The following is a 23,666-nucleotide window of genomic DNA, read 5'->3' as shown; positions in this document are numbered from 1 at the left end:
ATACTGCACCTCCTTCAGCGTTCCTGTCCCTTTTCAAAATGTGTGTCCTCTCTGAAACCTATAGTATATAAACATTGGATTGCTGATGCTATGTATTGGCCAATGATAGGCTTTGAAGCCACTGACCTCCATATTTGTACACCTCAGAAGGAGCAGTCCTTCAATGGAATGGGTGGAATTTTACAATATTTAAATCAAATGTTTCAAGGACAGAATGACATGTTTTTATGTATTTCTTTCGTGTAGTGGGAACAGTAACATTGGACCTCTAAAAATGTTTACCTTAAGATTTTTTATTTATTTATGTTCAGTTCAAATAAGTATGCATGAAGGTGTCTGTAATAGAATATACTTGGCAAAAATGAATGTAGACATTTATAAATGCATTTCTATAACTTTTTACACTAGTGGAGGAGTACAAAAATGCCTGCGCAGTGGCCTTAAAACAGAGCCCCCTGTCGGTCATCTAGGGTATATATATATATACATTATTGGACAGGCTACCTTAGGTTACTCAAAACACTGTTTGACATGAAACACATCATGACCCAGTGGTAACATAAAATAGGTTTATTAGGTCGCCAAAAGAAAATACAAATTCTCAATCAGTCATAAAGCTTCTGCTGCCCAGCAGCCAGTCATAACTGTAGCCTGTTGTTGCATCGGTCCATCCATCCATCCATCTATCCAGTCTCTTCTCTTCCCATTGCTAATACGGCAAGGTGTCCCTAAACATGGCCAAATTATCATGATAAAATCACCAAGTGCAATCCCTTTTGATTGCCAGGTGGATTTAGCTTATTTCACAACATTTTGTGTTCTACGTGTTGGTTTCATTAGTGTGTGTAGAGTTCAATCAACATGAGAAGGAGTTGCAGTGCATCTTCAACAGGCATGTGACCTGATAGACGCCCTCCTCTGACGACTTTCCAGTGGCTTCTTAGCATCAATCTCCGTTTGCAACTCATCCACAACATCAGGCTCGTCAGTGATTATCTCTGGCTCCAGCATTTGCCTCTTCTTCTCCTCTGTGATCAGCTTGATCATTTCTTCGTCTAATGGCTCCTGATCACAAAATGGCATGCAGACCGTTTCCACCAGCCCACCGACCACTCCAAACAATGCCAGGGTAGAACCCAGCAGGTACACCTTCATCATGCCCCGACTGGGCCTCTGGCTCATGATCTCTTTAGCGAAAGGAATGATCTCGTTCATAGTCTCCATTGTCTTAAGTTGAGTCTATGGAGAAAAAAATTACATTTAATAATTAATAGGCTATTCAATGGCTCTGCAAAGAAAAAATAACTAATTTGCTAAATGATTAGTATTGACCGCCGATCCTTTTATGATCATCATAATGCATTAAGTAATATATCAGTGAAAATATCTCAAATAATATTCTGACCATGTAGATTTCACTGTATAATTCTAAATTAGATTGAATGAAGAGTCCACAGAAAAGAGCAGAAAATATTTTTATATACTTACTTGTATAGGAACCTGTTAAATGATTTCCTAAGATTTCGTGTTAGTTCGAGCATCCACAAACGAAGATGCAATGAGATGTGCTGGGTTTTATACACAATGGGATCCATGTCAACTCCCACATAGTGTCAAATGATGAATATTCATGACGATGGGTGTTTAGAGCAAGTGCAGTGGTGGAGGCAACTGCTTTGAGGCAATGTCTTCAATGTCTGGTGCAATTGGCATTTGTCCAGTGATGTTTTAGAAACAGCCAGGAGTGGGTACAAAGGCAAGGTCATCGAAAACCTCCATCTTGCCAAAATATATTGTGCAAGTAATATCACGTGAGTCACATGTGTTTGGGTCATGCAACATAGATGCAATGGTGTGGTTGGACAAGTTAAAGTGATGCTCTAGAGGTTTGTATAATTTCAGCTAGTAGTTTTGAAACTAGCGCTCACGAGGCAAAAGGGGTCTCTGAAAATTGTGCACAATTGTGTACTTCGTCATCCATTTCATATGAAATGCTACATCCCGCAAAATATGATATGCTATGAATTCCAATTTGTATGATATGTTACGAATTTGTAAGTACTTAAGATCCCGGACTGCATCTTTATTAAGTGTAGTAGTGCTGAATAGGTTACTGTATTACTGCAGACTTATCACGTGAAAAGCAGTCATCACTAAGCCCTGAGTGTCAGCTTGACAGTGTATGATGCTACGTAATACAACTACAGAAACTCATTGATCTTGCTGCTTTTAAACACTGCTATGAGTGTGGCCTGTTAGTTCTACACTGACATGTCATCAGAAAAAAATTAAGTTCAATTATGTCAACGGTGAAAGTCCTGACCCTCTTTTGTGGGTCTCATCTACCTGCAAAACTTTGAAGTTGAACTAGGCAAATAGTTCATCATAAGAGTGAAACTTGTATTGCCTACTATTCTTTTATATTCTGGAATTGACAACTCCACAATGAATAATAAAGGGTGCTTAGACTAACACTACACATGTTGCTGAACATTGACCATCATGTGCATTTGGTTGATTGGTTTGTGTCCAGTGTCTGGTTGCTGAACATTGAACATCATGTGTGGTTGGGTGGTTTGTGTCAAGTGTCTTGTACATTAAACACCATCAGGAGAGGTTGACTTGTATCCAATGAGAATTATTTGATGTTAAGTACCTCCCCCAAAAAGATCAATCAAATGATCTCTGTGGCTACCCCTTTATTGGTTGGAAAGCCCCAGCTGCAGTATTCGGTTCATTCCTAATCAAGCAAAATTGTCCAGATAGCTTTGTGTAAGTCCTAATGCCTCTGAGACCTCCTGTGTCAGTGCCTTAGCCTATGGGTGTCCACAATAAATGGGTGTATATATTGACATTGATGATAAGTCGATGAGGTTACGTTGGATGTGTGTGAAGAACCATGCCCTTTGACATGATTTCCAAAAGGAGGACAAGAGGAGGAAGGCAGTCGTCTGGATCAGTTGTGAAATAGTCTGTTCCCTATCACTCGTCACAGAGGGCCATGTGTTGGGGCACTGATGGCGATAATAAAATACAGAACATATTGTCAGACCTGGGTGACTGTTGAAAAGGATTTTTCACACTCCAGACCCACTGACATTCTTCAAAATGTGACTGCCAGTCAGACCAAAGGGATAAAGTCCACTGTAAAATTGCGTTGTCACACATTGCTATCTGGAATCCTGAGATGCACACTCATGTTCTTTATTCTCATGCTATGTGCACAGTAAATTCAACCTTTCCCTTCTCACTGGTTCTTGGCAATGATAAACTCCCTAGAGGTAATGTTGCATAATGTGGCTGCAATTATGCTGTCAGAAAAACCCTTACGTGTAAGAGGAGAGCTCCACAAACTCTACACAGACTCTGTTTTAGTAGTGGCTCTGAACTGGCATGTATGTAACTGTGAAGAAACTGGGAGACTGTTCGGGGACCGTTGACCCATATTTCTGGGTTCTGTGCCACGCTCTTTTGCCTGAATAGGAAGTCTGTCTCGCTAGCTGTGCTCCAAGTCAACTATTTTGGGGTTGGGAGAGGTGGGAAGTGGGGTGGGAAAGAGGGATAACACGCTGCATGTAGCGCTCATGTGGGGACCTTTTCATCCATACCACATGAGAAGAAAGGACAAAAGTACACCAACTGGGGTCAAATGTTTTGTGTAGCCTTCCACAAGCTTCCCACAATAAGTTGGGTGAATTTTGGCCCATTCCTCCTGACAGAGCTGGTGTAACTGAGTCAGGTTTGTGGATCTCCTTGTTCGCACACGCCTTTTCAATTCTGCCGACAACTTTTCTATAAGATTGAGGTCAGGGCTTTGTGATGGCCACTCCAATACCTTGACTTTGTTGTCCATAAGCCATTTTGCCACAACTTTGGAAGTATGCTTGGGGTCATTGTTCATTTGGAAGACCCATTTGCGACCAAGCTTTAACTTCCTGACTGATGTCTTGAGATGTGGCTTCAATATATCCACATAATTTTTCTCCCTCATGGTGCTATCTATTTTGTGAAGTGCACCAGTCCCTCCTGCAGCAAAGCACCACCACAGTACAATGCTGACACCCCCATGCTTCACGGTTGGGATGGTGTTCTTCGGCTTGCAAGCCTCCCCCTTTTCCTCCAAACATAACGATGGTCATTATGACCAAACAGTTATATTTTTGTTTAATCAGAACAGAGGACATTTCTCCAGAAAGTACGATCTTTGTACAGATGTGCGATTGCAAACCGTAGTCTGTCTTTTTTATGGCGGTTTTGGAGCTTCCTTGCTGAGCGACCTTTCAGGTTATGTCGATATAGGACTCATGTTACTGTGGATATAGATACTTTGGTACCCGTTTCCTCCAGCATCTTCACAAGGTCCTTTGCTGTTGTTCTGGGATTGATTTGCACTTTTCACACCAAAGTACGTTCATCTCTAGGAGACAGAACGCGTCTCCTTCCTGAGCGGTATGACGGCTGCGTGGTCCCATGGTGTTTATACTTGCGTACTATTGTTTGTACAGATGAACATGGTACCTTCAGGAATTTGGAAATTGCTCCCAAGGATGAACCAGACTTTTTTTCTGAGGTCTTGGCTGATTTCTTTTGATTTTCCCATGATGTCAAGCAAAGAGGCACTGAGTTTGAAGGTAGGCCTTGAAATACATCCACAGTTACACCTCCAATTGACTCAAAGGATGTCAATTAGCCTATCAGAAGCTTCTAAAGCCATGACATCATTTTCTGGAATTTTCCAAGCTGTTTAAAGGCACAGTCAACTTAGTGTATGTAAACTTCTGACCCACTGGAATTGTGATACAGTGAATTATAAGTGAAATAATCTGTCTGTAAACAATTGTTGGAAAAATTACTTGTGTCATGCACAAAGTAAATGTCCTAACCAACTTGCCAAAACTATAGTTTGTTAACAAGAAATCTGTGGAGTGGTTGAAAAACGAGTCTTAATGACTCCAACCTAAGTGTATGTAAACTTCCGACTTCAACAGTATCTGATTGAATAACATTGGATTAGCAAACTGATTTAATAACATTGGACTAGCTAGCTGATTTAATTACATCTGATTAGCTAGCTGCTTTAATAACATTGGATTAGCTAGCTGATTAATAACCTTGGATTATCTATCTGATTTAATAACATTGGATTAGTTAGCTTCTTTAAAAACATTGTATTAGCTATCTGATTTTATAACATTGGATTAGTTACTTTAATAACATTGCAATATCTATCTGCTTTAAAGCAGTATTTTTGAAGAGGGAGATTAGGTGGAAAGTATAAGAGGGGCAAATAACATATATGTGTTTTCAGATTATAAAAAAAGAGTCCTGTATTGCTGCTGGTTCCCTTTATCTAATATTAGGTTTTGGATTTTATTTATCCGTTATTTTACCAGGTAAATTGACTGAGAACACATTCTCATTTGCAGCAACGACCTGGGGAATAGTTACAGGGGAGAGGAGGGGGATGAATGAGCCAATTGTAAACTGGGGATTATTAGGTGACCGTGATGGTTTGAGGGCCAGATTGGGAATTTAGCCAGGACACTGGGGTTAACACCCCTACTCTTACGATAAGTGCCATGGGATCTTTAATGACCTCAGAGTCAGGACACCCGTTTAATGTCCCATCTGAAAGACAGCACCCTACACAGGGCAGTGTCCCCAATCACTGCCCTGGGGCATTGGGATAATTTGTTGTTGTTGTTTTTTTTTTACCAGAGGAAATAGTGCCTCCTACTGGCCATCCAACACCACTTCCAGCAGCATCTGGTCTCCCATCCAGGAACTGACCAGGACCAACCCTGCTTAGCTTCAGAAGTAAGCCAGTATGCAGGGTGTGGTATGCTGCTGGCCAAAATATCAAAAGATGAAGATCTGATAATATTCAGTATAAAAAAAAGTAAAAGTAAAGAAAATTAGAAAGGGGGCAAATACCTTTTCACGAAAAGGTGTCCTGGCTAAATATATATATAGTCACAACTTCCGCTGAAGTCGGGTCCTCTCCTTGTCGCGTTCGGCGTCACCGGTCTTCTAGCCATCGCAGATCCACCTTTCATTTTCTATTTGTTTTGTTTTCCCACACACCTGGTTTCTATTCCCTCATTACTTGTCGTGTATTTAACCCTCTGTTCCCCCCATGTCTTTGTGTGAGATTGTTTGTTGTATGGGCATGTGCACTTATGTCTGGTTTTGCGAGGGGTTATTTTACCCGTATTTTGTCGTTCTGGGTACAGCTTGTTTTGTGCATTATTAAAGTGCTCCAGTTGTTACCCATTTCTGCTCTCCTGCGCCTGACTTCCCCGCAGCCAGTTACGCACCGCTTACATTTTATATATATATATTTATAGTGTGTGTGTGTATATATATGATTGTGCATATAGAGTAAATCCAGATGATTGTGCATATTCAGTAATCCAGATTCATGTGCATATCCAGATCAAATCATCCAAGTGCAGAGCAGAGCATACAATGTTAGAAGAATACCACATCATAGCATAGATGATAGCTTCAGACACGTGCAATAGCCTAGGCTAGACACAACTGAATAGAATATACTATTTTCCCCAGAGGAAAATACATCACGGAATACCGTGTTCAAGTGTTGCTATCCATAGTTCAGAAGACGTACAACATCGTTTAGATATGTTTTAATCTTTTGATCATCACTTCAGGCTCGTTTAAACTTTAAAGACATTTATCAGATTGTTAGACGTTTAAAAACTGGCCCAGTGTTTTTTCCCTACGGCTCTAAACACAAAGCCGCCGGAGGGACCAAATTGGCTGCTGCATCCCCTGCGCAATCAATCGAATTAGCCTGTTAAAAATTATATTTTACACGATTCTGATTGTAAAACAACCTCAAAAATAGATTTACAGATAAGATACATTATTTGAATTTAGTTGTAGGGTTATGGACTTATTTCAGAATCTGAATGTCATCCACGCGCAGAATAGCCTAGAAATTAGGCTAAACAGTTGCTTGCTGAAATTACCTTTTTTTAAATGTATATATATAAAAAAAAAACTATATCATAGGACGTGGCTACAATCCTTCAATTCAGAAGCACTGATGGACCGATTTTGGAACGAATGAGGTAGGCCTATATATACCCTAGAAGCAGTTTACACGGGCATAGGGGATTTCTCTTGGACTTTCCTGCGAGGCTGCTGTAGTTGATGTAGGTAGCTATTCTCTGACTCTCCTGCCAAAAACACGTTGAAGACTGGACAGATTACTGTGTCGGCAGCCGCGGAAATAACAATCTTTTTCAGGTCTTAGATGAGGTCCCGCGGTTAAATCCCCGTTTAGGGAAGAGGAAAATGGTGTACGTAGGTATGGGTGTGTGTGCGTCCGCGTATATGTGTGTATATGCATGAGTGTATGTATGTATGTGTGTGTATATATATATATATATATGTATATATGTGTGTATATATATATATATATATATATATATATATATATATATGCGTAGATATGTGTAAGTGGGTGCTGTTTTTCTTGTTTTTTTTTCTGTGTGCTTTGTCTCTGTTGTCTCTGTGTTCTCTTAATATGGGTGAAAATTGTGAAATTCCAATAAAAATACTGTTACAAAAAATCCCCATTTAATGGGGAGGGGCCGATATCTCACGGTTGTTCATTTATTGAGAGAGAAGTGCAGTCTGTAGTCAACACTATGTCATGTCTCTCTAACGTCGTGCTGGTGTTGAACAACAAATAATGGGATAATTTTTGTCAAATTGGTTACTTTTCCATCCATCAGTTTACCAAACAAAGTGGCAGGGTCATGCTGTTACAATTACAAATTGTATCTTTGATCTATACATTTTTATTACCAGATGTGCAGTAGCCTATTCATTGAAATAGGAATGTGTTAGGATGTATTACTTTTCATCAAGGTGACATCATGCAAATATATATTTAGTATATTACTGTTGATGCATTCATCTATACTTTTCATACACATGCAGAATACTGAAAATGGCACTGCATAGCCAAATTGCAATGGGTTTATGCATGCGCTCAATGCATGTTGATTTGGCAAACATTATTACTGTCAGACATTCTATATCAGTAATTATTATTTGATAATTATAAATTATATATCAAGCTTTACAGCTAGCCATAGCCTATGTGCTCACACAACACCACAATGCAAGCACAGCACTCACAAGAAACAGGATGCAAATTTTTAATGACCTCACTGGATTGTAACAGCATATTGTAGATGTGAAGGACTCCTTCATGCCCTTGACTCTTCACAGGTTTATAGTGTACATTAATCTCTCATAGGCTTATCTGGTACTGATCATTTGATAACTTGTCATAGCACTAGGCAATGACAAAGGAGAAGCAATATCAAACACAGCATCAATTAGTCATGTAAGGAAAACAAGGCATGCCATCACATTTCTATGCAATGATTATAACACATATTAACCATTGTTTCTTTAATGGTCCTGTTCAACATCAGAACACGGTTTAACACACTTTAACCCTAAAAGCAGCAACATAATTTGTTTTTTACCCAAAATTAGTAATGATTGAAAAGAGACACTTTGAAACGCTATGGGCTATCAAATCAGTTCCAATTGTATCTGAAAGATGAGACTCTCAACTTGGTATAGAGACATTGACTGGAAGCTAAGTATGTATTTTTCTGGCAGCATACCACCCTGCATCCTGCTGCTGGCTTGCCTCTGAAGCTAAGCAGGGTTGATCCTGGTTGTTCCCTGGGTGGGAGACCAGATGCTGTTGGAGGGCCAGTAGGAGGCACTCTTTTCTCTGGTCTAAAAAAAATATCCCACTCCCCCAGGGAAGTGATTGGGGATATTTCCCTGTGTAGCGGTGCCCTCTTTCGGATGGAACATTAAAAGGGTGTCCTTACTATCTGTGGTCACTAAAGATCCCATGGAACTTATTGTAAATTCCCAAGCTGGACCTCATACAACCATGGCCACCTATATATAGGGTTAACCTTGGTTGCAGAGATGAGTACTGAAGAGCTGTTACATGATAATAATGATGAGGGTACAGTATTATCCTGTACTGAGCTCACCTCAGCTGAAGGGCTCACACTCAAGCCATACCAAGTTACCCAAGACCTGGCGAAGCAGTTCATCCTAAAATAAATCTGTTGTACAACCTCACTGACAATCAAACCAAAAGGTCCATTCTAGAGCTCATGTGTACTTAATAACACTGACTCAAAAATGACCATAACTAGTGTACTAGTAAACTATGCTTAAAGTCCCAATGCGGTCTTTAAATTGTGTTTTAAAATCATCACTGTGTGTTTATTTAATGAAAATAACTCCAGCATATATTTTGTTTAATTTATTTCACTGAGCCTATTTTGGCCATTCAAATGCTCAGTCTTATCGTGTGGGTGTTAGGAAACACATTTGAAGATATTTACATACACCGTTCTAATTGGTAGATGAAAAGTAATTGGTCTATTATAATCAGATCATATTGTGATGTCATGATCTGGGTCAAGAACTCCATCCCACCAGAACAGGCTGAAGTTACAGCCATTTTTTCAAACAGCTCTTACACAAAACGGGAATCATCATAATTTTCACAATGTCAGTTTTATGTCGACCTCATATTGTGAAATTGTCATAACATCTTTGGAATGTTTTGCATCCTCCCTAGCCCAGATTTCCAAGATGGCATCATACGCACTTGCCCAGCTTGCCATACTCACCCATTCATACATAAAGCCCAAGGTTAAAACTTTGGGATGACCCTTTGTAACTTTGTCCAGGTAATGTATATTGTAAGTGTTGTACACAAGCACTGTAATCAAGGGTTCCTGTTAACATCAAATTAATATCATGATCCTCTTCTCCCTTTACTGAGTAATAAATATAGAGGATGAGGGTTCATATTTATACTAATAAAACCTGCATGAGATTAAAGAAATAGGTACATGTAGGAAATTCACCTTGATAAATGTACATGATTTTGCAAAGAGAGACAATTAGCAATAAAGGTTATAATAATAAAGAAACATTTTGTTTTGTTTGGCATCAATTAGGCTGCGTTTACACAGGCAACCCAATTTGGATCTTTTTCCAATAATTTGTCTTTTGATCAATCAGATCAACCTTATGCCAATAATTGGGCAAAATATCAGAATTGGGTTGCCTGTGTAAATGGATCCTTGGTGAATCTGGCACATGATTATACAATAATTGAACATCTAACTCATTAAGGCTTCAGGTCGTTTCATTTCGTTTGGTTGCAGAGAGTGAAGCCATTTGCATAACACTTTAATAAGAGGCCTATTTCTCTGCAGGGTGCTCATGTTGTGTGCCTAAGTGAGTTGGTCCACTTTGAGCTCACCTCTGCACCAGCTCCTTCAGTAGGTGGCATAACCTCTTTTATTACTTCCAGTATTATATTCAGGTTATTAAACAGTCCAAGAGGCTGGATATAGTTGTTTTGCACTGCTAGCAGGTATCACTGAGCATGTTCAATTTGCTGTGAAACAAAATACAATACTTCTTTATACGAGATTATGTCTTGAAAGTCAATTCAACGCCAGTGCCATCAGAATAAACTATAGATTACAGCCAACACTCGCTGAATTTATAGTTCATGGGCAATTTGTGAAGTCACGTCTCTACAAACTCTGTCACACAATGTAATGGTTACCACTCTCTAGTGGTAACCATTAGGACCAGCAACAAAACATGGAAACATGATGGAAAAACAGTCAACACATGTCTTATACAGCAAACAACTCCAATACTGTACATATAATCTAATAACTAAGGGTTCTAGTCTATTCAATCTGTATTGTGGAAGTTCAGCATTAGAGCATGATTGACATTTAAAAGGAAAGGTTCCCGCGTTAGCGGATACTGCATTCACGGCAAACGCTGCATATGTCCACTAAATCGGAAATTAGCCTTACATTTCTATCAAACAATCTGTAACGCTTCAGCGAAAGTACTGTCCTGGCAGCACAATAAGATACATAGCCCTAAGGCCGGGTCTCACTCACAACAGTTTTCCCTATATTAAACTTGGCCATACTGTTAACATATATTTATTTACAGAGATTTGCAAATGACAAATGATGGCTAATGGTTATAGTCAACAACAACAAAAAATACCCGGTCACTTCAGAATGTATTTCACCGATACACTATCATAGGCTGCGTTTAGACAGGCAGACAAATTCTGATCTTTTGACCAATCAGATCAGCTCTAAAAAAAGATTGGTCAAAAAACAAATTATTAGAAAAAGGATCAGAATTGAGTCTTAGTACCACACATATCCACGAAGTGATATAAAATCCATCCAACATGGATTCCTAGAGAGACCCATTAACCCCAGAGAATATTTTATTTATTTAACTAGGCAAGTCAGTTAAGAACAAATTCTAATTTACAATGACGGCCTACACCAGCCAAACCCAGACGACACTGAGCCAATTGTGCGCCGCCCTATGGGACTCCCAATTACAGCCGGTTGTGATACAGCCTGGATTTGAACCAGGGTGTCTAGTGACACCTCTAGCACTGAGATGCAATGACGTAGACCACTGTTATATTGTAATTACTTTGCCACCATGGCCTATTTTTTGCCTTACCTCTCTTATCCTACCTCATTTGCACATGCTGTATATAGATTTTTTTCTACTGTATTATTGATTGTATGTGTGTTTATTCCATGTGTTGTTGTATGTGTCGAAACACTTTGCTTTATCTTGGCCAGGTCACAGTTGCAAATGAGAATTTTCTCTCAACTAGCCTACCTGGTTAAATAAAGGTTAAATTAAAAAAATAAAACTGCGCCACTCGGGAGAATAACATTAACTATCAATGTAACATGCAAAGCAATCCACAACATGAGCCACTGAAAAGTGCTAACAAAGTGAAAAATTATAAAAAATAGTATATAATATCATATATTTAAAGCCCCCATGCAGTCTTATTTTGTTTTTTAATCATCACTGTACGTCTAATAAAATCACGGTGTTATTTTACGAATATAATATATATTTTTTAATATACTCAGTTTGATCGTGTTGATACAAATGTTTGATGCAAATATATTTACATACACAGCCCTGATTGGTGGATAGCATCGTCTAGACAAGGGCTCGCCAACCCTGTTCCTTGAGAGCTACCGTCCTGATTTTCAAACAGCTCTTACACAAAAAGGGCACTATCATTTCATAATTTCAGTGTGTAATTTTGACATCAGTGTGGAAATATCATTTAAAAAAATTGAAAATCACATCAACTGCACTGACCCTTTAACATCATATATATATATATATAGGCCAATAAAAAGAAAAGATTAAGATGGGAAAAAGAACACAGACACTGGACAGAGGAAGATTGGAAAAAAGTGTTATGGACAGACAAATCTAAGTTTGAAGTGTTCGGATCACAAAGAAGAACATTCGTGAGATGACGAAAAAATGAAAAGATGCTGGAGGAGTGCTTGACGCCATCTGTCAAGCATAGTGGAGGCAATGTGATTGTCTGGAGGTGCTTTGGCGGTGGTAAAGTAGAAGATTTGTACAGGGTAAAAGGGATCTTGAAGAAGGAAGGCTATCACCCCATTTTGCAACACCATGCCATACCCTGTGGACGGCGCTTAATTGGAGCCAATTTCTTCCTACAACAGGACAATGACCAAAAGCACAACTCCAAACTATGCAATAACTATTTACGGAAGAAGCAGTCAGCTGGTATTCTGTCAATAATGGAGTGGCCAGCACATTCACCGGATCTCAACCCTATTGAGCTGTTGTGGGATCAGCTTGACGGTATGGTACGTAAGAAGTGCCCATCAAGCCAATTCAACTTGTGGGAGGTGCTTCAGGAAGCATGGGGTGAAATCGCTTCAGATTACATCAACAAATTGACAACTAGAATGCCAAAGGTCTGAAAGGCTGTAATTTCTGCGAATGGAGGATTCTTTGAAGAAATCAAAGTTTGAAGAACACAACTATTATTTCAATTAAAAATCATTATTTATAACCTTGTCAACACCTTGACTATATTTCCTGTTCATTTTGCAACTTATTTCATGTATGTTTTCATGGAAAATAAGGACATTTCAAAACACATTTTATGGCCCAATTTTTTTTGTATTGTATCTAATTTTGTCACTACATTATAGAAAAGTAGAATTGCGATAATCTCATTACCTTTGTGCTTAGCAGAACTAGCTGATTTAGGTTTACCAAAATAAATGAACATGAATCCAGAATCCATTTGAAACAATACTGTCCAACCCACAGAATATAATATCTCCACAATGAGTTAAGAACATGCGACTTTGGATCCTTGGCTTTGTATTGTCAGCAGGTCCTCAGTGAGGTTGGTGTGAGTTCAGCTGGCTGTGGTGGTCTCTCTATCCTGGGGCTGCTGCTGGAGCAGGACTGCCTTGACTGCGGATGGACTGCCCATGGGGACAGGCCAGGAAGGACAGCCAGTTATCCAGGCCAGGGTCTGTGTCGTTGCCTCTGGTCAGTATACTGTACCTCAACACTGAGCACAACACTTGTGGAGAAATACCTTCACCAATACATCTTTGGCTTCGCAAATGCAACATTATGGGTGTGTCTGTAAGCAGCAAGTCTCTACTAATATATTTAAGTGTGTATGTAACTGCACATGTATTTGTGTGTGTGTGTGTGTGTATGCGTGTGTGTGTGTGACAGTGGGTGTACCTGTATGTGTCACCCTCACGCCCAGTCCAAGTCACCCTCACGCCCAGTACACCTGTGCCCCAGCTGAGGCTGTAGGGTGTCTCTTGACCTCTAGTAGCGAGGTGGACTGCTGCTCATCAGTCTCCGTCTCTTGTAGTCTCGTCTCGTCTAGGAAGGCCACCAGAGAGTTCCTCATGTCCACCACCTCCAGCATATCCTGCAGCACACGCTCCTCTTCTGCCTGCTGCTCCACAGACTTCTCAGAATCTGGGGTGGACACGGACAGAACGAAAATGACAAACTTTGAACTGGAGCTGAACAGAAAGGAGTCTATCCGCACACTGTTTGCTGCTCCCGATAAGTGATCTTTCAACAATGCTATCAGTAGCTAGGTTTCCATCCAATTGGCGACAGACTTTCATGCAGATATTCTCAAATCCGCATAAAGAAAATACGTGCATTTTCCCACTAGTGGTGTATTTAAAAAAACGGACTAGTTCCAGATAAAAATCAGTGCATGATGATGTAGCGCACACAAAATGCACCTTTTCATGTAGCGAATAAAAATCTAAAGTTCAATGTGTTTCTATCACATTTTCTACTCTAGCAGTGTGTTAGATAGCAAATGTGCCTACTCTGGTCATGGCACATGTGCTCTAGCCAACAGCTGGCAGATAGTGCAGGTAGGCTCTGTGGCAGTGGAGGCTGGTGGGAGGAGCTATAGGAGTACAGGCTTATTGTAATGGCTGGAATGGAATATATATGGTACGGTATCAAACACATCAAACATATGGAAACGACATGATGAGATTATGGATTATGACTGTCAAAACGGCAGTCAAGCATCGATCATCATGTCACCAAAATAAGACCCTTAACACTTATTGGAAAGTGGCATCAAGCTCATACCATGCAGTTTCACCACTATTTTTAATTGTATTTAACCTTTATTTAACTAGGCAAGTCAGTTAAGAACAAAATCTTATTTACAATGACGGCCTACCCTGATGACGCTGGGCCTATTGTGCGCCGCCCTATGGGACTCCCAATCACAGCCAGATGTGATACAACCTTGGTGAGATGCAGTGCCTTAGACCACAGCACCACTCAGGAGCCACTGTGAAGTTCATCATAAATTATTTCATCTGTAGCCTAATTTAAACTGCATGGTTTTCCGAGTCATAGTGTGAGGACCACACACCATGTCATCGTGTGACTCCAAGTTTACTTCGATATAATGGTTATTATATAAATATTTGCGCATAAAGGCGTTTACACTGCCATTTCTCGCATAGCACATTTTACACTAAAAAGATCCCACCATGTTGAATGAACTAATTATCTGTCTGCATTTATAACATTTCCTGTTTCCATCACAGCTCTTGTGATTTATTTTATATTGTATGACTTTAATCGCATAAAAACTGGATGGAAACGTGGTTAGTGACACAAAGGCAACATTGAAATACAGTGAACATCATGAATATAAAGAAAATAAACTGTTTGTGTAGGGTAACTTACCATCAAGCTCGTATCGTCTCAGTTCCATCTCTAGCGTGCTCTGTTTGTCCTCCAGCTCTAGCTGTCGAGACCTGAGGGGCCAAGAGAAGGAAACACCAGCTGGATAACAACAGGGTGACTCAACCTAGAAGACTGCTTCCGGCTGTTTACAGTCAATGGAGCCTTAAAGTAAGTTGTGATCAAACCCCCAAAACAAGGAAGTAACTGTTGAATAAGGGTCAGCGTAAACAATAGTGACAGTGTGGAGAGAGGGACGTCTGCTGCTGTGTCCCCACTGGCTTGCTGGGAACGTATGTGCTACACAGAAAACAAAGCATTACTCAATATGTATTGAAATGTGATGAATAAAAACAACAACAACAAATAAAACAGGGCTATATACTCACGCCACCATAAGGTCTGACTCCTCAGAGACCAGAGTGTTCTTCTGGTGGACCAGATGAACCCACTGGTCGATCATCCCAGGAGAACCACAGCTGTCTGGGGGAGGAAACAGAGGGTGAATGTCAAAAGTATTTTCCACCATTTGTTGGTGAAAATACAGACGAGGATTACAGTGCCTTCAGAAAGTATTAATATCCTTTGACTTTTGTGTTAAAGCCTGAATACAAAATGGATTAAATATTATTATTAGTAGTATTTTTTAAACACAATACCCCAAAATGACAAAGTGAAAACATGTTTAGACATTTTTGCTAATTTATTGTAAAAGAAATACAGAAATATCTCATTTACATAACTATTCACACCCCTGAGCCAATACATGCTAGAATCAACGTTTGGCAGCGATTACAGCTGTGAGTCATCCTGGATAATTCTCTAAGAGATTTGCACACCTGTATTGTACGATAGTTGCACATTATTCTTAAAAACAATTGGTTGTTGATAATTGCTAGACAGCCATGTTCAAGTCAATCTATGTCAAAACTGTAACTAGGCCAATCATTGTCTTGGTAAGCAACTCCAGTGCATATTTGGCCTTGTGTTTTATGTTATTGTCCTGCTGAAAGATGCATTTGTCTAGAATGAAAGGCAAAATACAGCCCGACAGGATGTTCTTGATTGTGCATCTGTAAAAGTTTGTGAGTGTTTTCGGTGACAAGCCAAATGTCTTCAGCCTCCTGAGGTTGAAGAGGCGCTGTTGCGCCTTCTTCACCACGCTGTCTGTGTGGGTGGACCATTTCAATTAGTCCGTGATGTGTACGCCAAGGAACTTAAAACTTTCCACCTCCTCCACTACTGTCCCATCGATGGGGATAGGGTGGGGGTGCTCCCTCTACTGTTTCCTGAAGTCCACGATCATCTCCTTTGCTTTGTTGACGTTGAGTGAGAGGTTATTTTTCTGACACCACACTCCGAGGGCCCTCATCTCCTCCCTGTAGGCTGTCTCGTCGTTGTTGGTAATCAAGCCTACCACTGTGGTGTCGTCTGAAAACTTGATGATTGAGTTGGAGGCGTGCATGGCCACGCAGTCATGGGTGAACAGGGAGTACAGGAGAGGGCTGAGAACGCACCTTTGTGGGGCCCCAGTGTTGAGGATCAGCGGGGTGGAGATGTTGTTTCCTACCCTCACCACCTGGGGGCGGCCCGTCAGAAAGTCCAGGACCCAGTTGCACAGAAAAGGGTCGAGACCCAGGGTCTCAAGCTTAATGACGAGTTTGGAGGGTACTATGGTGTTAAATGCTGAGCTGTAGTCAATGAACAGCATTCTTACATAGCTATTCCTCTTGTACAGATGGGTTAGGGCAGTGTGCAGTGTCTGTGGACCTATTGGGGCGGGAGGCAAATTGGAGTGGGTCTAGGGTATCAGGTAGGGTGGAGGTGATATGATCCTTGCCTCGTCTCTTAAAGCACTTCACGACGACAGAAGTGAGTGCTACGGGGTAGTCGTTGAGCTCAGCTACCTTAGCTTTCTTGGGGACAGGAACAATGGTGATCCTCTTGAAGCATGTGGGCACAGCAGACTGGGATAAGGATTGATTGAATATGTCCGTAAACACACCAGCCAGCTGGTCTGCGCATGCTCTGAGGCCGCGGCTAGGGATGCCGTCTGGGCCAGCAGCCTTGCGAGGGTTAACACATTTAAATGGTTTACTCACGTTGGCCACGGTGAAGGAGAGCCCACAGGTTTGGTAGCGGGCCGTATCAGTGGCACTGTATTGTCCTCAAAGCGAGTAAAGAAGTTGTTTAATTTGTCTGGGAGCAAGACGTCGGTGTCTGTGACGCGGCTGGTTTTCTTTTTGTAATCTTACTTTGTCTCTATACTGACGCTCAGCTTGTTTCATTGCCTTGTGGAGGGAATAGCTACACTGTATTCGGTCATGTTTCCGGTCGCGTTGCCATGATTAAAAGCAGTGCTTTGCGCTTTCAGTTTTGTGCGAATGCTGCCATCAATCCACGGTTTCTGGTTAAGGAAGGTTTTAATAGTCACTGTGGGAGCAACATCACCGATGCACTTGCTAATAAACTCGCTCACCGAGTTAGCGTATACATCAATGTTGTTGCCTGGGGCTATCCGGAACATATCAAAGTCCACGTGATCGAAGCAATCTTGAAGCGTGGAATCCGATTGGTCGGACCAGCATTGAACAGATCTGAGCACGGGCGTTTCTGTTTAAGTTTTTGTCTATAGGCTGGGAACAACATGTCGTGGTCAGATTTGTCCGAAAGGAGGACGGGGTCCGCGTCGCGGAAGTTAGAGTAGCAATGACCAATAATGCTGCTAGCTTGAGTCATTCAATATGCTGATAGAATTTAGAGAGCCTTGTTTTCAGATTAGCTTTGTTAAAATCCCCAGCTACAATACATGCAGCCTCAGGATATATGGTTTCCAGTTTTACATAGAGTCCATTTAGTTATTTCAGGGCCGTCGAGGTATCTGTTTGGGAGGGGGATATACACGCCTGTGATTATAATCGAAGAGAATTCTCTTGGTAGGTAATGAGGTCGGCATTTGATTTTAAGAAATTCTAGGTCAGGTGAACTAAAGGACTTGAGTTCCGGCATGTTGTTATGATTACACCACGAGTCGTTAATCACAAGGCATATAACCCTCCCTTCTTCTTACCAGAGAGATGTTTGTTTCTGTTGGCACGATGCATGAAGAAACCGGGTGGCTGTACCGACTCTGATAACGTATCCCGAGTGAGCCATGTTTCTGTGAAACATTCTGTGAATGTTACAATCTCTGAGGTCTCTCTGGAAGGCAACCCTTGCTCGAATTTCGTCTACCTTGTTATCAAGAGACTGAATATTGGCGAGTAGTATACTCAGGAGCGGTGAGTGATGTGCCCGTCTATGAAGCCTGACCACAAGACCGTTCCGTCTGCCCCTTCTGTGGCGCCGTTGTTTTGGGTTAGCTACTGGGATCAGATCCATTGTCCTGGGTGGTGGTTATTCCTGGTCGTAATGTTGGTAAGTTGACGTTGCTCTTATATCCAATAGTTCTTCCCGGCAGAATGTAATAATACTTAAGATTTCCTGGGGTAACAATGTAATAAATAATACATTAAAAAAACAAAATACTGCATAGATTCCTAAGAACGCGAAGCGAGGCGACCATCTCTGTCGGCGCCATCTTGCTATTCCTTGCCGATGACAAGAATACCCATAACATGATGCAGCCACCACCATGGTTGAAAATATGAAGAGTGGTACTCAGAGATATGTTGTGTTTGACCCAAACATAACACTTTGTATTCAGGACATTTCTTTGCCACAGTTTTGCAGTTTTACTTTAGTACCTTATTGTAAACAGGATGCATGTTTTGGAATATGTTTATTCTGTACAGGCTTTCTTCTTTTCACTCTGTCATTATGGTTACTGTGGAGTAACTAAAATGTTACTGATCCATCCACAGTTCTCCTTTCCCAGCCATTAAACTCTGCAACCGTTTTCAAGTCCCCATTGGCCTCATGGTGAAATCCCTGAGCGGTTTCCTTCCTCTCCGGCAACTGAGTTAGGAAGGACACCTGTATCTTTGTAGTGACTGGGTGTATTGATACCCCATACAAAGCGTAATTAATACAGTACATTCGGAGAGTATTACAGCCTTATTCTAAAATAGATTTTTTTTAAATACAAAAAAATCAATCTACACACAACACTCCATAATGCCAAAGTGAAAGCACATTTATTAAAAATACAAATCAGAAATACCTTATTTACATAAGTATTCAGACCCTTTGCTACGAGACTCCAAATTAAGATCAGGTGCATCCTGTTTCTATTGATCATCCTTGAGTTGTTTCTACAACTTGATAGGAGCCACCTGTCATAAATTCTATTGATTGGACATGATTTGGAAAGGCACACACTTGTCAATATAAGGTCCCACAGTTGACAGTGCATGTCAGAGCAAAAATCAAACCATGAGATCGAAGAAATTATCTGTAAAGCTCCAAGACATGATTGTGTCGAGGCACAGATCTGGGGAAGCATTGAATGTCCCCATGAACACAGTGCCGCCCGGACAAACCAAGCAATCAGGGGAGAAGGGCCTTGGTCAGGGAGGTGACCAAGAACGGATTGTCACTGACAGAGCTCCAGAGGTCCTCTGTGGAGATGGGAGGAGCTTCCAGAAGGACAACCATCTCTGCAGCCCTCCACCAATCAGGCCTTTATGCTAGAGTGGCCAGATGGAAGCCCCTCCTCAGTAAAAAGGCACATGACAGGCCGCTTGGAGTTTGCCAAAAGGCACCTAAAGGACTCTCAGACCATGAGAAACAAGATTCTCTGTTCTGATGAATCCAAGCTTGAATTCTTTGGCTTGAATGCCAAGCCTCACGCCTGGAAGAAACCTGGCACCATCCCTACGGTGGAGCATCGTGGTAGCAGCATCATGCGGTGGGGATGTTTTTCAGTGGCAGGTACTGGAAGACTATTCCAGATCAAGGGAAAGATGAACGGAGCAAAGTACAGAGAAATCCTTGATGAAAACCTGCTCCAGAGAACTCAGGACATCAGACTGGGGCGAAGGTTCACATTCCAAAAGGACAACGACCCTAAGCACACAGCCAAGACAATGCAGGAGTGGTTTCGGGACAAGTCTCTGAAAGTCCTTGAGTGTCCCAGCCAGAGCCCGGACTTGAACCCGATCTAACATATTTGGAGAGACCTGAAAATAGCTGTGCAGCGAAGCTCCCCATCCAACCTGACAGAGCTTGAGAAGATCTGCAGAGAAGAATGGGAGAAACTGCCCAAATACAGGTGTGCCAAGCTTGTAGCGTCATACCCAAGAAAACTCAAGGCTGTAATGCTGCCAAAGGTGCTTCAACAAAGCACTGAGTAAAGTGTCTGAATACTGATGTAAATGTGATATATTTTTATTTGATTTTTTTATCAAATCAGCCCCCCAAAATATATATACACATTTTGGCTTAGTCATTATGGGGTATTGTGTATAGATTGACGAGGGAAAAAGCTATTTATTCAATTTTAGAATAAAGATGTAACGTAACAACATGTGGAAAAAGTCAAGGGGTCTGAATACTTTCTGATTGCACTGTAACTTTACCATGTTCAAAGGGAAATGCTGTTATTTTTACTCATCTACCAATAGGTGCACTTCTTTACGAGGCATTGGAAAACCTCTCTGGTCTTTGTGGTTGAATCTGTGTTTAAAATTCACTGCTCAACAGAGGGACCTTACAGATAATTGTGTGTGTGTGGTACAGAGAAAAGATAATTATTGAAAAATCATGTTAACCACTATTACTGAACACGGAATGAGTCCATGCAACTGATGTGACTTGTTAAGCACATTTTTACTCCTGAATTTATTTAGGCTTGCCATAACAAAGGGGTTTAATACTTATTGACTCAAGACATTTCAGCGTTTTATTTTGAATGAATTTGTAAACGTAATTCCACTTCGACATTAAGGGGTAACCTTTCTGCTGTGGAATTATGTTTACAAATAAACTAAAAATGAAACGCTGAAATGTCTTGAGTCAAGTATTAAACCCCTTTGTTATGGCAAGCCTAAATAAATTCAGGAGTACAAATGTGCTTAACAAGTCACATAATAGGTTGCATTGACTTACACTGTGTGCAATAAGTGTTTAACATGATATTTGAATGACTACCTCATCTCTGTGCCCCACACATGCAGTGACACAAAACCTAAATGTAATCCATTTTAATTTCAGGCTGTAACGTAACTAAATGTGGAAAAAGTCAAGGGGTCTGAATACTTTCGAAGGCACTGTATATGATTGCTGAAGAGCAAAAGACAAAAAAAAGTCCATCTGTACATTGCTGGCTTACTAAAGTTAACCAAATACTGGTGTAATTACATCCATCAGAATATCAAAGGATCAAAGATGAAAAGTCAAATCCCTGTTGTTCAGGGCAAGCTAAGGTCAATCTTTTCCTAGTTATTGTTAGTGGTCATTGTGTTAGTTAGAGCAAATGGATCTGTCTGGGTTCCCACCTTCCTCTCCTCTGAGTACCTGCTCCAGCACCACACCTTCATCCTCCAGCTCTTTATACGTCACCTCGATCTCCTCCAGTCGCCTCTGGATAGACTGGAGAGTACAAGCAGAAGATGGGTAATATTGGATAAGCACCAATCGTCAATATACTGCGTCCAGTGTTAAAGGGATACTGCGAGATTCTGGCCATTTCTTTTTACTTACCCAGAGTCAGATGAACTCGTGGATACCATTTGTATGTCAAATCAAATTGTATATGTCACATGCGCAGAATACAACAAGTGTAGACCTTAATGCTTACTTACAAGCCTTAACCAACAATGCAGTTTTAAGAAAATACTTAAAAAAGTAAGAGATAAAAGTAACAAATAATTAAAGAGCAGCATTAAAATAACAATAGCGAGGCTATATACAGTGGTTACCGGTACAGAGTCAATGTGCGGGGGCAACGGTGTTGAGGTAATTGAGGTAATATGTAGGTAGAGTTATTAAAGTGACTATGCATAGATAATAACAAAAAGGTAGCAGTAGCGTAGAGGGGGGGCAATGAAAATAGTCTGGGTAGCCATTTGATGTCTCTGCATGCAGTATGAAGGAAGTTAGAGGTAGTTTCACAAGCCAATACTAACTAGTGTTAGCGCAATGGCTGCACGCAGAGACATGAAAACTGTATCCACCATGAGTTCATAGGACTCTGGGTAAGTAGAAAAATGGCTTAATTGCCAGAATCTCGCAGTATCCCTTTAGCTATTCCACAGCAGAGCTGATTAGATAACTTGGTGAACTGTGAACTGACCTGGGCTTTGTGGAAGCGCTGCATCTCAGATGTCTTGGCCCGACGTGCCAAAGTCCTAATCTTCATCAGCTGTAGCTTCTCAGCCTTCACAGGGTCTGAAGGGACGATCTGGAACTAGAGACAGCAGAGTAAGGGTGAGTGTGTGTAGCTAATAATAATAATAATAATAATAATAGTAATATAATTATAATAAGAATATTATACAGTACCAGTCAAAAGTTTGGACACACCTACTCATTCAATGGTTTTTCTTTATTTTGACTATTTTCTACATTGTAAAATAATAGTGAAGACATCAAAACTATGAAATAACACATATGGAATCATGTAGTAACTAAAATAAGTGTTAAACAAATCAAAATATATCTTAGATTCTTCAAAGTAGCCACCCTTTTCCTTGATAAAAGCTTTGCACACTCTTGGAATTCTCTCAACCAGCTTCACCTGGAATGCTTTTCCAACCGTCTTGAAGGAGTTCCCACATATGCTGAGCACTTGTGAACAAACAAATCTAAAATTTGGACTCATCAGACCAAAGGAAAGATTTCCACTAGTCTAATGTCCATTGCTTGTGTTTCTTGGCTCAAGCAAGCCTCTTCTTCTTATTGGTGTCCTTTAGTAGTGGTTTCTTTGCAGCAATTCTACCATAAAGGCTTGATTCACGCAGTCTCCTCTGAACAGTTGATGTTGAGATGTGTCTGTTACTTGAAATCTGTGAAGCATTTATTTGGCCTGCAATCTGAGGTGAAGTTAACTCTAATTAACGTATCCTCTGCAGCAGAAGTAACTCTGGTTCTTCCTTTCCTGTGGTGGTCCTCATGAGAGCCAGTTTCATCACAGCGCTTGATGGTTTTTGTGACTGCAAAAAACTTTCAAAGTCCTTGAAATTTTTTCGGATTTACTGACCTTCATGTCTTAAAGTCACGGTGGACTGTCGTTTCTCTTCGCTTATTTGAGCTGTTCTTGCCATAATATGGAATTGCTATTTTACTAAATAGGGCCATCTTCTGTATACCACCCCTACCTTGTCACAACACAAATTATTGTCTCAAATGCATTAAGAAGGAAAGAAATTCCACAACTTAACACACCTGTTAATTGAAATGCATTCCAGGTGACAACCTCATGTCAACCTCATGAGAGAAGACGGCAGCTTTGCGCACTTGGCAAAGGCAAAGGGTAGCTACTTTGAAGAATCTCAAATATAAAATACATTTTGATTTGTTTAACA

General features: G+C 40.7%; 2 protein-coding genes across 2 annotated transcripts in view; both read right to left on the bottom strand.

Moving 5' to 3' along the window:
* Positions 1-277: 277 nt before the first annotated feature.
* LOC139416810 (G0/G1 switch protein 2-like) lies at positions 278-1,549 on the bottom strand. Its single transcript, XM_071165889.1, has 2 exons — positions 1,489-1,549; positions 278-1,239 (listed from the first exon to the last, which is right to left on the bottom strand). Exon 2 carries the CDS (start codon positions 1,222-1,224, stop codon positions 886-888), a length of 339 nt encoding a protein of 112 aa, XP_071021990.1. The 5' UTR covers positions 1,225-1,239; positions 1,489-1,549; the 3' UTR covers positions 278-885.
* Positions 1,550-11,998: 10,449 nt separating this feature from the next.
* Positions 11,999-23,666, bottom strand: part of LOC139416812 (F-actin-monooxygenase mical1-like) — a 41,275-nt gene continuing 29,607 nt past the window's right edge. Inside the window, exons 22-26 of the mRNA XM_071165893.1 lie at positions 22,436-22,549; positions 21,639-21,732; positions 15,591-15,684; positions 15,205-15,275; positions 11,999-13,950 (exon numbers count right to left, since the gene is read on the bottom strand). Coding sequence (XP_071021994.1) covers positions 13,742-13,950; positions 15,205-15,275; positions 15,591-15,684; positions 21,639-21,732; positions 22,436-22,549 — 582 coding nt within the window. The 3' untranslated portion in view covers positions 11,999-13,741. The remainder of the gene's footprint in view (positions 13,951-15,204; positions 15,276-15,590; positions 15,685-21,638; positions 21,733-22,435; positions 22,550-23,666) is intronic.

This window comes from Oncorhynchus clarkii, chromosome 9 (assembly GCF_045791955.1).
Source record: "Oncorhynchus clarkii lewisi isolate Uvic-CL-2024 chromosome 9, UVic_Ocla_1.0, whole genome shotgun sequence".
Classification (NCBI taxonomy): Eukaryota; Metazoa; Chordata; class Actinopteri; order Salmoniformes; family Salmonidae; genus Oncorhynchus; species Oncorhynchus clarkii.
This window is presented reverse-complemented; position numbering and strand designations above follow the sequence as displayed.